Source organism: Phaethon aethereus (genome assembly GCF_964289735.1).
Source record: "Phaethon aethereus genome assembly, chromosome: 1".
NCBI classification, from domain to species: Eukaryota; Metazoa; Chordata; class Aves; order Phaethontiformes; family Phaethontidae; genus Phaethon; species Phaethon aethereus.
The window spans coordinates 54,996,568-55,010,300 of NC_138575.1; the positions used below are offsets into that span (position 1 = coordinate 54,996,568).

At 41.3% G+C, this 13,733-nt stretch overlaps 1 protein-coding gene across 1 annotated transcript in view; it reads left to right on the forward strand.

The window, feature by feature from the left end:
* Nucleotides 1-7,104, forward strand: part of ANO4 (anoctamin 4) — a gene marked incomplete at its 3' end in the record, with an annotated part of 137,379 nt that extends 130,275 nt beyond the window's left edge. Inside the window, exons 24-26 of the mRNA XM_082014280.1 lie at nt 821-940; nt 4,000-4,105; nt 6,913-7,104. Of these exons, the coding sequence (XP_081870406.1) occupies nt 821-940; nt 4,000-4,105; nt 6,913-7,104 (418 nt within the window). The remainder of the gene's footprint in view (nt 1-820; nt 941-3,999; nt 4,106-6,912) is intronic.
* Between the last annotated feature and the right edge of the window lie 6,629 nt (nt 7,105-13,733).

The following is a 13,733-nucleotide window of genomic DNA, read 5'->3' on the forward strand; positions in this document are numbered from 1 at the left end:
ACATCCAGTGATATCAGAAAAATTTTGTAATTAAATTAAGTTCCAAATCCAATCAGTATGGAGATTTTGAGACAAAGCCAGATGGCATTTAAATGTAATTTCTCAAAGACTGTAACACCCATAATTTAAACAAACAAACCAACGCATACTGTGCATTATACTCTGCACCAAGCTGAGCAGTGTGCCCAGACTTACCTGTGCTTCAGCAGTGCAGAGTGAACAGCACAATACACTTACCATATTTCTCCTCAGCTTTATTAAGACCAAACTTGAGCCTCCTAGTGACTCCCACAGCCCTTCGTCAGGCGACGTACATTCTCCCATACAGTGTTCTCCAAACTCTGCCTGACCCTCCCAGTGTTCAGCCACCCTGGGATCTTTTAGTACTGAGTTCCTCTGAATAACTCAACATTTTGTAAAAATCTTGTTTAAGTGTTTTATCTTTCTATCTGATTTAATGTCGCTTTGTGCTAGTATCGTGAGGGTAATAGTGGGAATATTCTGATTATCTTCCTAGTGCTACTCATTATTTTCTCTACCTCTGCTGTGCCACCTTTTAGGTGACTTTTTTCTTTTCAAAAGTAACCAGTCCCAGACTTCACCATTTCTTCTCCCACAGAAATCTACCACTGCTTCATTCTTATTGTCCATCTGACCTACTTGAGCATTTCTTTTATATTGCCTCATCATCCCTTTCAAATATTAGTAAGCATCACAGATATACTGTGGATTTCATGAAACCCAGAGAACATCCTCCTGGGTACAACAGTTAATGGAAAAACCTTGCTGTGTCCTGACTACAGGATTTTTTCCCCTCTAGGTGTATGGTTGGCTATGTTAATGCCAGTTTATCAGTATTTCTGGTGTCTGACTTTGAAAACCGTTCAGAGCCAACGTCAAATGGAAGTGAATTCTCTGGTTCACCATTAAAATATTGCAGGTAAGTATTGATCAAAATAACCTCTCTGCTTTAAGACATTGCAAGGGAGAAGCATCATGATAAATTTGGGGTTGGAACTGATTTTCAAACTTTAAAATACAGTAATGGAAAGAATTAACTGTGCTATTCAGGGACATGCTGATGGTACTGCTTGGCTGTTACCTGCGTGATTCCTTCCTTAGATACAGGAGAAGCTGAAAAGTGGGTATCTGGCAGGTGTTCCTAATGCAACATTTCTATGGTGTCATCGCTTGAATCAGACACAACCATCATGGAGAAATATGGTCTCAAAGGGCCAATAATAGGTGACTGATTACTTAGGTACCAGTGAGATGAAACTGTAATCAGATGATATCATAGCACATGCACAAGGAAGTCAAGGTTCCACGGAAGCGACCACACTGAGTTTTTTCACAGGTCTACCAGGCATAAACAGGGTCTGTCCTAAGCTATCTTTACAAAATCTCAAATCCAGCACTTCCTAATTGCTGAATGGTTAATATGTTTATGTCATTGCTTACAGGTGTAAATGTAATAATGTTGTTTGAATAAAAATAAAATGAATAGTTAATTATCTTTATGTCTTTATCCTCAGATTGGAGAAATAGCAGTCTGAGACTAGTCTGTAATGAAAGATTTGCACCTGATTGATTTTAATGGTCCAAAGAATCAAGGATCTACATAAAGGTCTTAAATGGGGTCGCAACCAAACAACAAATTACAGCTACCATTTTTTTGTTGTAACATTGGTTTACAAGCATGAGTCCTGGTAGCTGCAGATACACTTAGTCCCGGTGTTTTTCACTGTGAAGAATTAAAATATCCTTTCATGAGTGCCTAGAGAAAATACTCTGTGATACAGAAAAAGTCAGTGATACTTTGTGATATTGTGGCATTTTTATTAATAATAATAAGTTTGAGTGGTATAGCATAATGAACTGGGGGGGTTGGCATTAATGCTTTCATTTAATTAACTGGTATTTACGACTGTTGCAATGTATTTGGCAGAAAGAACATCCCAATGTTGAATCCATAGGTAACATTTTCTGTGGAGCAGAACCACTTTGAGGATATTCCACTCTACAATGTTTGCCATAGCACTGTTTAATAATGTTTTGTAATTCTGATCATTCTCTTCCCTGCTTTAATTCCTTTCTTCCCCAACTTCAAGCATGAGGTTGCTGCTTCTTAAAGCCAGTGGTGGAAATCCCATCAATTAAAAAAGTTGTCCTCTCAATATCCCGTAAACAGAACACTACTAAAATTGGTGCCATAAATCTCCAGAAGATAAACCTGTTCTTTTGGGGGACACTGAATTGTTATGCATATCTACCCTTGAAAGAAAATGAATGTCTGTCTTACTTTCTTCAGCTGAGTTTATCAGCTACTCAACCCACCTGAGTTCTGCTAAAACATCAGTCATTTTAATTGTCCTTCAAGCCAGATATTGGTAGTGAGGTAAGGAAACATTATGTTCTACTGTGCAATAGTGGAGGCATTTTTCCAGGAAGGCAGTCCATCTGAACAACAAACAGTGGCCATATTCAGCTAACTTCTGCTTGTCTGGAACATTTATAACCATTTCCTCATTTCTTCATGTGTAGTGCTTGGTTCCTAGCAAGTACAAAAAGAACTCTACTGACTTGGGACTTGCTCCAGGGACTCCTGTTTTCAGGATGCTTAGGATATTGTAAAACATCCTAAACTCTGAAGTCAGCATGCTGCTTGCGGAAGGGAAGATCATCTCAGTTTTAAGAGCTTGCACTAGAAAGACTGCAATGAAGCGAGGTTTGTTGCTGACTAAGATGTCAAGACAGTTTATTTCATTTTGTGTAGCACCCTCTGCAATCTAAGAAGGTGAACCTTCAGGGAGAAATACAGATTATCAGAGAGATGAATTAACTGTTTATTTCTGTTGCTCATCTGAGTTTTCTTTAGTTTCTTAAAACTTAGACATCAAGGGTTAGGGTTATTAGGTGTATTATTTACTATGTGTATTATTTAAGTGTATTATTTACTATTATTTGCTCTGTTATTTTCAATAATTTTTATAATGGATTTTCTGTCCTATCTAGGAAACCGATTAAGGAGGAAACAATTTTTACACTACTTTTGAATTAAGTTTCTGCAATAGTATTTTGGAATTAACATACTGCTAGTAGAAGTGGACTCCAGAATGTGTGACTTAAACAGATTCATGATTTGTTAATGTAGTTTTGGAGTCATCCTGGATCCAGCTTTCCCAATAGATATCTCTAGTTATGTTATTGAGACCTGAAGTCTTTAAAGAAACATTCTGTGAGACAAAACACTAGAACTCTTTCGTACCCAGCCATTACCCTGTTGGTATACCAAGGGGTGCAGTTCTGGCTCCACTGAAGTCAAGATGAGTCATGCTTTACACCAAGGTTTGAGCAACTAACTGACAAAGGGCCAGATGGAGCCATGAGGCAGTTTTATATGGACTTTGGGACAGCTGTCAGGCTGACAAAATTGGGGACATTTATAGTTTTAAAATAAACTTGTGGTGGGAAGAAAGTGGCCTTCAAAAGAGCAGAGCATCCCACCCTGCTCCATGTTCTGAGGAGGTGCCTGCAAGGTACACATTGCGCTGCCAAGGGAGATGCTGTAGGGTCAAACTGCTGGTGCTGAGCACCCAACATCCTCTGTTGTTGCTTTAGCAGTTTTGCTTCATACAGGCTCTGCCCTGGTCCTTTGCACTGAATATTTCCATTAGCAGCTGGAGCATGAAGTGCACTCCTGGAATGCATCTTACCATTAGGTTTCATCTGAAAGTAAACCCATCCGGGTGAACCGAAGCATGACAAGTGGAGGTGATCAGGACACTTGCTTCAAAAGCATGCACCTGATCTGAAATAAAACCCTAGCATAGGCCCAGCCTGAGAAGCAAGCGGTCTTGTGGTAACTTGTACAGTCTGAACTGAGATCATTTTGGTGCAGAAAATGCAATAATCAAGAGCAGCTGGGTTTTGGTTTTGCCTTCCTCCCAAGCAGCACGGCAGGAACTTGCTAACTACCGTACTCTGCTTGTCTTCCAGGTACAGGGACTATCGAGACCCTCCTCACTCCCCAGTGCCCTACGGTTACACGCTGCAGTTCTGGCATGTCTTAGCAGCGCGGTTGGCTTTCATTATTGTATTTGAGGTCAGTGATCATTCAGGTGGCAAGTACGTTTGTTTCTCCGTTTTAATAAAAACAACAAAAAGAAACAAATTTCCCTTTGAAGCTTTTTCATTAGGCTGATCTATGATGGCAGCTGTTGGTCTTTTTGTGTTAGTTTCTGCTATTTATATTGTGCTTTATATATATATACACACATATACTCAGATCTGTTTTCTGAACAGTCACAGGTATTTAGGTTCTAACAAAAAGGGGAATGTAGCACTTTGAAAACTATAACAGTAGCTTGCAAAGGGGGGAAATAAATAAAGCTTTTATTTACTTCCTGCGTTTTGGCATTTGTATCCTGACTAGTCTGGGAAGCCATATGCTGACTAGTGTGTGAGGAAGGGGTGAAGGAACATGAGAAGAAAAGATGAAATCTGAACAACTGGAAAATGAAAATGGTTTAAGTTACACATCTATCTTTTTTCTCTTTTTTTATTACCATTCATTTCCCGAGAATGATTAGCATCACAAAGATGATGACGATGAAAAGGTTTCAATACATTTGCCAATGTTCATAATATTAGTACTTACTGTCAGTATCTCAGAAATCTTTAAGACAAACCAGAGAAGATAATACCAGCTTCACATGGCTGGTATTCCCATGCTGATTTTGAGAAAGAGAGACAGGAGGGTAGATAAATACGATGAGACCATTTACAAAATAAAATGCAGCTCTTAAGACCTGAATTTCAGGTGCCTGAATATCCCTGCCAGAAGCTAGGTGCTCAGCATCTCTCTACCATGAGCAGTTTGAAATGCCTTTTACACTGTGAAGAAGCCAAACAGGGAACAAACAATTTTTAAAAATTCTTTACTCAATCCTCTGCTCTGAAATCATAGCAACAGGGCATCTAACATAGATAAGGAAACTGTAATCACCATAAATTATTGGCATAATTTTCATGAGCACATACTGCATTTCTGACTCAGTACTGTGTAAATTCATTCAGAACTGAGCTTTCGAAGCACCTCTTTGGATCACAGAACAGAAGCATTTAAATTAGATGAAAGGTGAAGGGGAAACATTTTCTAGATTATTTCTTATGTGGGGACGTCTTGGTGGCTCAGCAGAAGCCCGAGGTCTGCAGTGAATTTCCCCCAATTGTCACTTTCAGCCCTTCCCAGAAGGGGGTGGAATATGGCACTGCAGGTTGGGTTCTCGGCTTTGTCTACACTGGGCTGACTCATTAGAATTGATCCTAAGGAGATCAGCTCTTCCATCATCTCTGCCACACTCAGGGAGACATTAAGGGAAAGAAAGAAAGATTTGATAGAGGCCTCCTGGGCTTGGTATCTTCTTTGTTTCTTGAGCTGTCAGTATTGAGAACCAGGGTATCTGTCTCCAGACATGGCTACAAGAACGGCCTTGGCATGTCAGCCTAAGCAGTTTCAAGATGGAAGATAGCCTGGCTTCTTGATACACACTTGGCATAAAGGCAGCATGGCATAAGGGCAAAGATAACTGAGGCAAGAAAAATCAGCCCTGCTCAAGCCTCAGTGCCCATCCAAATTTGCAACCTGCTGTAGAATAGCTTTTTGTGTCTGCCCAACACTTGCACAAGAGAATTGACTTTGCTTTGCCCCAGCCAAAGCCATAGGGTGGCTCATAGCTGTCTCCCTCGACAGGGGCCACTGTTAATGGCATTGCAAACTGTTTCCTTAACTCTATCTGTGAAATCAAAAAGGTAATTGTAGCGGAAACCATGACTGTCTTCCTCTGTGGAAAACACTAATGGGTGTATTGTGATTGTTACAGCAATTACAGTAAAAGATTGAGCTAAGAGATAACTGATTCAAGGTAGGTTTTTTCATAAATTAACTACCTAAGCTCAGACACCTTTTTGATACTGTGGGTGTGGTTATTTTGGCTATCTTTACCTCCCTCAAAAACAAACAAAAGTTATTTCCTATCACTGCAAAAGGAATTATTTGTCCAGGCTAAACTGACAGAAGCAGCTCTTTTTTTTTTTTTTTTTTTTAGATTTGGAAAAAAACCCTGCAATTAAGGTATTGTGTGTTATTTCTTAAGAGAGAAGAATACATAGGAAAACATATTAAATTTTCTTTTCAGTAGCTCTCAAGGGAAGGGTTCTGCTTGGAGAAGAATAAATACCTTTATTTCTCCAATCTAGAATGAGTGTCCTTTCTGTGACGGAAGATTTTTCTGTTTCTCTGCTCCTCCTCTCAAGTGGAGTGGGTAAATCTCCAAGCGGCATCTTTGATCAAACGAAAAAGGACACGCAAGCAACTTTCCCTGCTCACACTCAAGCTTTTCTGTGGCATGCCTGAAAGATGGGGGACAAAGGATCACTTACCTTGTACTTAATTGTGATGTTTAGTAAATGGCAATATGGCTTTGGATGAGAGACGCAGTATAAGAAAAAATGTTTTGTTTTGCATAGGTTATTCATTGTTTCCGATACTGATGCAAGGGTTTTCTGATAACAGGAAAGATATCATTTGACCCCACTCTTCCTGCAGAGCAAGCCACTAATACCAGGCGCTGCCCAAACAACCTTACAGCAAAGCATGGCCTCATACAACAATTCTGGGGCCTTATTTAAACCCAGCCGCTTTTAACCTTTGCTGAGATCCATACCCCACTCATTTTGGCTGGAGTTTTTGTGGGGAAAAATCTTCATGGTTTGGTTTCCTCAAATTTAGTAGTAGATTTAGTTCTAACACAGCATCTTTTTGTGAACTGGAAGGAGAGGGTTTTCAGAAGATACAGAAAGTACTTCTTCCTAAGATTTTAATTTTTCATCCCTTTTTTGTTTTCACAGCACCTTGTCTTTTGTATAAAGCACCTAATTTCCTACTTAATCCCAGATCTCCCAAAAGATCTGAGAGATCGGATGAGGAGAGAAAAGTACCTGATTCAGGAAATGATGTATGAAGCTGAACTAGAACGTCTGCAGAAAGAGCGGAAGGAAAGGAAGAAGAATGGAAAATCGTATCACAATGAGTGGCCATGATGGGGTGAGGAAGAAACTGCTTAAAAGAAGATAGGAATCCTGTTTATAAAAATTTCCTGAGTTTCTACAGTGGAGAGTGCAGTGAAAAGAATAGTCAGTCAGTGTTGTGTGCACTTAGCACATGTGCGCCCATGTTTAATGCGGTGCACATTGTCATAAGCCTTTTGAAATTAGAGGTCTTGCAAGGCTTAGTCTTCTCCAGAGCTAATGTCAGCATGAGTAGATCAGACCAATGCTTAAGTGTCTGCACTCTTTCCAGGAAGCTCCTAGGCCCTGACTTAAATTCAAGGCCCTGAACATCAAAGCAGTTGTATATCTTACAGTGCTTTACAGAGCTCAGTGATCATACGGCTCATTCTCATGACCAGATTGCTACTTCATAACCAGTAACTGCACAGTAGCACCATGGCGGTACCTGTCCATGTGTGTGGCCACCACCCGCAGAACATGCATGGCAATGTTGCCCTCTTCCACAGTGGACTAAACTGTTAGCTTGCATTTACCACGAGTTAAGGTCACATATGTGGACCATTTCCATAACTGCAACAATACTGAAGTATTTTTTAGGAGGAGATGCTTGATCATGAGTCTAATCAACTGGTCTAACAATGCTGAAAAATTTAGGTGTGCAGAAGTGCTATCAGATAGACAAGCATCTAAATGTGGCCAGAGGTATCTAACTGTAGGGTCATTTATCTGGAAATGATACTGTGGAAAGTTGGTAATTTGAACAGTGCCTTTTCAGCTATAGGACTGTCTGGTCTCTGAAGGAAACAAATCAGGCTAGGGCATCTTGCCCAGAACTGCCCGTGTATTTGTATTGCAAGATCATCAGGAATTGGGGTGTATGATACACATAACAGAAGACAGACTGTGTCTTAAAGACCTATCTGTGTAAGTAAAACAAAAAAACCCAACAGATGAACAAGGTCAGCAGAGCAAAAGAACACGGTCATCCAGAATCTCTACTCTTTTAACATTTTCTTTATTCATCCTTCCGTTACCTATGAAGGGGTGGAGGGTAAAAGAAAAAAAAAAAGCAACAGACTGTAGTATAAAATAGCTTGAAATCCTTCATGCAGAGCCATTCTACACAGGCTGCAGAAATAGATTTGGCCAAAATGGGCCATTGTTTATATCCTTTGGCAAATTCTTTATCATTAAGACATTAAAAAGATTCCCAGATCATTAAACCAAAATAGATTGTAAGTCTGAAAACTGCATAAGTGTTGGATGGAGCAACATAAATCAAAATGCTGAGTGTTGTGAAAGCTCTACCACCTCTTGCCTCAAGGAGATAACACTGCAATTCTTGTAGAACATGCAGTGGCATAATCAGCCACAACTTGAAGAAGGAAGTTCAAAAGCCAAGACTGTAAGAAGTCAAGTGGAAACAAGCCTATGTCCTGGTGAGGGTACAGCTAGACACAAAATACTGGAGCTGATCAATTCACATAGCCCTTTTCCAAATAACTGGAGCTCCATAAAAATTATAGTTTTCTCAGAAACCTTGAGGAACTGTGACCTTGCTAGTTTGAAGATATTTAAGAGGCAGGAAAATTCAGCAAGTTGTTTCTACAAGTTCTTCCAGAAATCATTCAACAGAAGGGCTAGAAGTCCTTCTGGACAGACCACACAGTGCAAGACCTTATGGACAGATGCCTTAGGCTCCACAAGACATCAGGACCTCTTGCACCAAGATCACATATTGCCAAATTAAATGTATTCACTTTTTTCCATGGCAAAGGAGAACTGTGCTATTTCCAGGGGTGGGGGATAATGAAAGGTAATATGGGTTGAGGAAGGAGGGGGATGGAAGAAAATTTATGCACCCTCATCTCTGTAGCCACTGTCTGCCTACGCTTTGCTTCCTTGCAGCAAGGAACCTCTCCAATAGTGACCTATCACCCTACATGGATAAATGGCACAGCAGCTCCCATTTATCAGGTGCTCCTGGCCCAAGCCTGAAGGTCTCATGAGGCAACATAAGCACTGAAGGAATTTCAGGATTAAGCTGTTCTCTCTTGACTCGGTGCCAGAATGAGTGAGGAACATGACTAATGGTTGTGGGGTGTATTCCTGCCTCATGAGGAAGTGAACTTGCTCATCTTTGCTTCAGCTTACAGCAGCTGTGGACACATCGCATGTGGGCAGCGGAGAAATGGGAGTGTTTCTGTCTCTGTAAATGGGGGTGGGGATTAGGCAGTGTCATCCTCTGATACACACATGCCAGATGGGTTAGTAATTGACCATCCACCACCTACGGGTGCATACTGCACTTGCAGTCTGGGGACTCTCAGGCAGGATTTCTGTGCAAAATCGCATTCAGACCGAATTCACCTGAGCAATTGGATTGGGTTTGCATACCCTCTGTTTAATATCTAAAACAACAGCTGACAAGAGCTTAGGAACTATTTGCTAAGTAGTAAAGTGAGATGTGAATCATGCGTAAAATCTGTGTCACCCATATGAGCGTGAACCTTCGCAAACTCCTGCAGTAAGATACAGCTTTGTCAATGTAGGTCTCGACAACTTCCCAGAACTGAGATGAAACCCAGTACAATATAAACTGACTTCAACTCCAGAGGAACCACTGCAATATAATGTGCCAAAACAAATGAAGTGCAGCAGAAATGCAATAGATAATAATTGCTTTTGAGACTAGTGTTCAACATAGCTACATTATGATGAATTTTCATGACAATACATTGCTAGAAGTTGTCCCTCATTCTGTTCTAAATGAGAACATAAGTTGGCTGCTTACCAAGCTTGTGCTGAGTATGATGCTGAACGAGGCTCTGACCTCACTGGCAGACCCCTGAGTACATTTCTGTCGCCTAACGTTGACCAGTCAACTCACTGAGGTTTCTGTGCTGCTGGCCTGCAGAAAAGATTTCCCTTAGAGTCCTTCAAAGCTGTATAGCAGAACACTCAGGAAAAAGGACCCACTTTTATTTAATTAATTAGGAAAATATAATACAAATAATAAGCTAACAATAATAAATGGAATTTTAATGGTCTCCAGATAGCAAATTTATGCCATTCCCTTTCTGATCTGATAATGGGTTTTGTTTAAACCTCCAGGTGACCGTCCTATATGTTGTTTACTTATTCCAGCTCCACAAGAGCACTACCTTCAAGGGAATGAGGAAAAAAGCAACCTCAGTGCATGCCTCAGACATTTTACATAGTGAGCAGGACAGCACACATCAAAGGATTTACTGTGAAATCATCTTGCAGTCAGCGTAAGATTGATCTCCATACACCACTCGTGACAGCATGTACTACACGCCAGTTTTTAAAACCAAGGGGAAAAAAATTGTATACTGGGACTGTTTTTCAGCCTGTTTGCTATGTTTTTTGCATTCTGTCCCATGTCGGTTTTACAGATCTTAGAATAAAAAATGTAAATCAACAACCTGGATACTTTCACAAAAAAAAACCCTAGGTATACAACATCATCTGCGTTAAAGCCACCAAATACTACAACAGAAACCCTGTTTACAAATCAGTTCTTTTTTATTTTAAATCTTTCTGAGGGGAGTTATGTTATTTACCATATATATTATATATATATATAAAAAATATAGAGAGAGATTGTTTATTTGTAAATAGAAAAATCCTATGGAGAAGAATGTCAAGTTTTCACACTTAAGAAAAATCATCAACATAAAGCCATGTTTAATGCTTGTATAGTGTGACGCAATAAACTTTAAAATAAATTATGCATATGAAATATTTGCTGTTTGGCATTCATGAATTATTTTCTGTTTACCTTATTTGTTCAGAAAGCAAACAGATCAGTCAGAGGAAGCAAATTTAAATGCAGACCAAAAAGGGCCAAAATCCATCACTGCTTTCTCTCTGTGGATCCTTTGTGTATTCACACTGTCAAATATTGTTCCTGTTGTGGTTTTAGTTTTTTAATGTTCCTACTTGTTTTGTCTCTTGACCCTGCCAGATGGTGCTTGAAATTTGGACAGTGTGGAGTGCTCCCGCTCCCACAGAATTAATCGGCTTTAAGCATCCTGCACTTCTTTGTCGGGTGAGCTTTTAGCTGGAAGAGATGAAGGATCAGGGTGCAGGCGTGTGATGGAGACACCAAGAATTATCCTGCTCCTTTTACACCAATGAGGCCCTGGCTGAGAGTCCAACTAGCAGAGGACAGTACATAATCCCAGAGATAATATTATGCAAAATTAATTGCTTTAGTGATGCCAATTAAAACAAGAAGCATATAGAAAAAAGTAAAGCAGAAAGAGTCACTTTCTAGTTCTGCAGCAATCATGGGAGGTTAGTCAGCAAGAGATGGCGTAGTTGCAGGGATCATCTGCAAAGCTTGGGAATGTTTGTCTCTAAACCTCTTACAGCAAGATTCTCCCCAGTGAAAACTCATCTTGATGTTGTGATTGTGGACCAGTAGATATCACCTGGCCCAAACTTTCACTTCATCCCAAAATTAGAGTTAAATGTCTGCTCAGTGCTTAAATAGTGACTTCAAGCAATAAGGGAAGATAAGCTGGTCATTTACATGTTCTCTCTGTTTTAAACAACTATGTGAATTCAAAGCACTGAGGAAAAAAAACTCAGGGGTGCTAATTTTCTTTCTTAACTATGACAACTGATAAGATTAGTCTTCACTCCACGAACAAAACAGGCAGAAGTCACAGACCATCCAGGACAGTTTAAGGCAGTATCAGTTACAGCGCAAACAGTGATCTCGGCACAGAGTGGTGCAACGAAGGCCATGCCGATGCTGTTTAACACAGCAGTGATCAGTCACCCTCCCGAGAAGCAACATTCAGATGACAGCTCAGCATGTGTGTTGGGATTGGGAGGGCTGTAGCTACACCAGCAGGCACACAGGTCAAGGGCTTGCTACAGGCTTCTGTTCACTCTGTCTTACCAAGCACACCCGTCCATTTCAGCAGACTGCAGCAGAGGGGAGATTACCTGTACTTACCCTTTTTCAGATCTGTGGGCTGAAAGTACATGGGAAGTGCAAATTATTATACTCTAAGGCTCAAGAACTATTCTGTAGCACAAAATGCAGTGTGTACTTCTGTGTCATGAAGGCAAGGCACAAGGCTGGATGAGCTGCACTTGCCTTCTGAGGCTTCAGAAGCACAGCCAGCTCATTCACTGAGTGGACAAGTTGTCTCAGCATGACTAGGACAGTACCAGAATGGAGACTCCTGTCCTGAATCCCAGAAGACTTTATTCAGGATGCTATTGTTTGTCTCCAATCTTAGATATATGGACACTAATTCACGGGATCTATCCTGCTCGCCCACAGCCCTTCCACACAGTGGCTCTAGGCACTTGCCTGGTCACAGAGCTGCAGCAGAGGAATAGAAGACAAGGGACTGGCCCTAAACTCTGCATTGGATCATGCAAACCAGAGCTTCAGGAGGCAAAGGGGAAACCTGCCTCCCCTATGTAGTTTTGCACTGGGTAAGCCGATGGAGACATGCCCCTGGTGGCAACCTGTACAGTGTCTGTCTGGCCTGCAGTGCTCTGGTACGGGTCTGCTCCTTGGAGTCCATTTTTGCTTCCTAATGTTTTCTGATCCTGTCAGTTCATCTTATGCAGTAGATCATCAAGTGCCCTCTGTCACAAGGGCATGGAATAAATTGATTTAAAATGCTAAAGGGCCCCAGTCAAGGTTGATAAACTAGCAACTGTGTCATATTCCAAGTTACAGCAACTCAGCACATGGCACAAATGCAACATAACTTTTAGAAAGCATTTAAGATACGCAGTCAGTTTTTCAGTTGATTCTTGAGTATGACTGCTTTATAAGGTGCACAGCTTGACTTTCCTGCAACGGCTTTTATTTTGCAACTTGATTCGGCTGCTGTAGAGGAGTTTTAAATACCCACATGTAGCCATAGCAAAAAGTCTGCAGTACAAAAACTACACAGTGGGTCAGAGTCTGTTCCCTGCTGCACCAGGAAGCACGCAGGGTAAGGAAGCAATGGGGGTTTTCACCCTCCCAAACCACAGGTACAGTGCACGGTGTGGAGTGGATGTGCTGTTCAGCTTCTCTTGGTAGCCCAGCCAGAGGATGAGCTGTCCCATGCCCTGCAGCCCTGGAGAAGCCTTCACCAAATGATAGCCTCTGTGATCCCTTCCCCATCCTGGGGGACTGCGCAGTGGACTCTGCTTGCCTGCCAAAACACACAACGTGCTTTTGCCTGATCTGAAACAACCTTGAACGTGAATCCCCAGAGTGGCAACAGCGACTGCATGAACACAAATGGCTACATGAGGTTTCAGCTCACAGCTCCATAGGTAACAGCAGTGGCAACTGCAGATGCAACCTTCCCTCTTGTCCAGTACAGCAAAGAGGGCCCTCTTTTTGCATTAACATCTCTGCTGTGCTATGCCCAGCCCAGTGGAAGAGGAGGCCTAGGCCAGCACACTGGGCATGAAGTAGAAGACTAGTGTAGTTCTGCTATACGGCATTGAATTAAAAGCCCAAATAGCTTGTTTCCTTATTGAGGACCAGCTCTGTAAGGGCAAGACAGGGAAGAAGAGGGAGATGGGGCGTGAAGGGAAGGCTATTTCTGACTCTTGCCTCTACCCATCACCAAAGACAGTCTGGTAGCTTCCAGCAGTGAGCACAG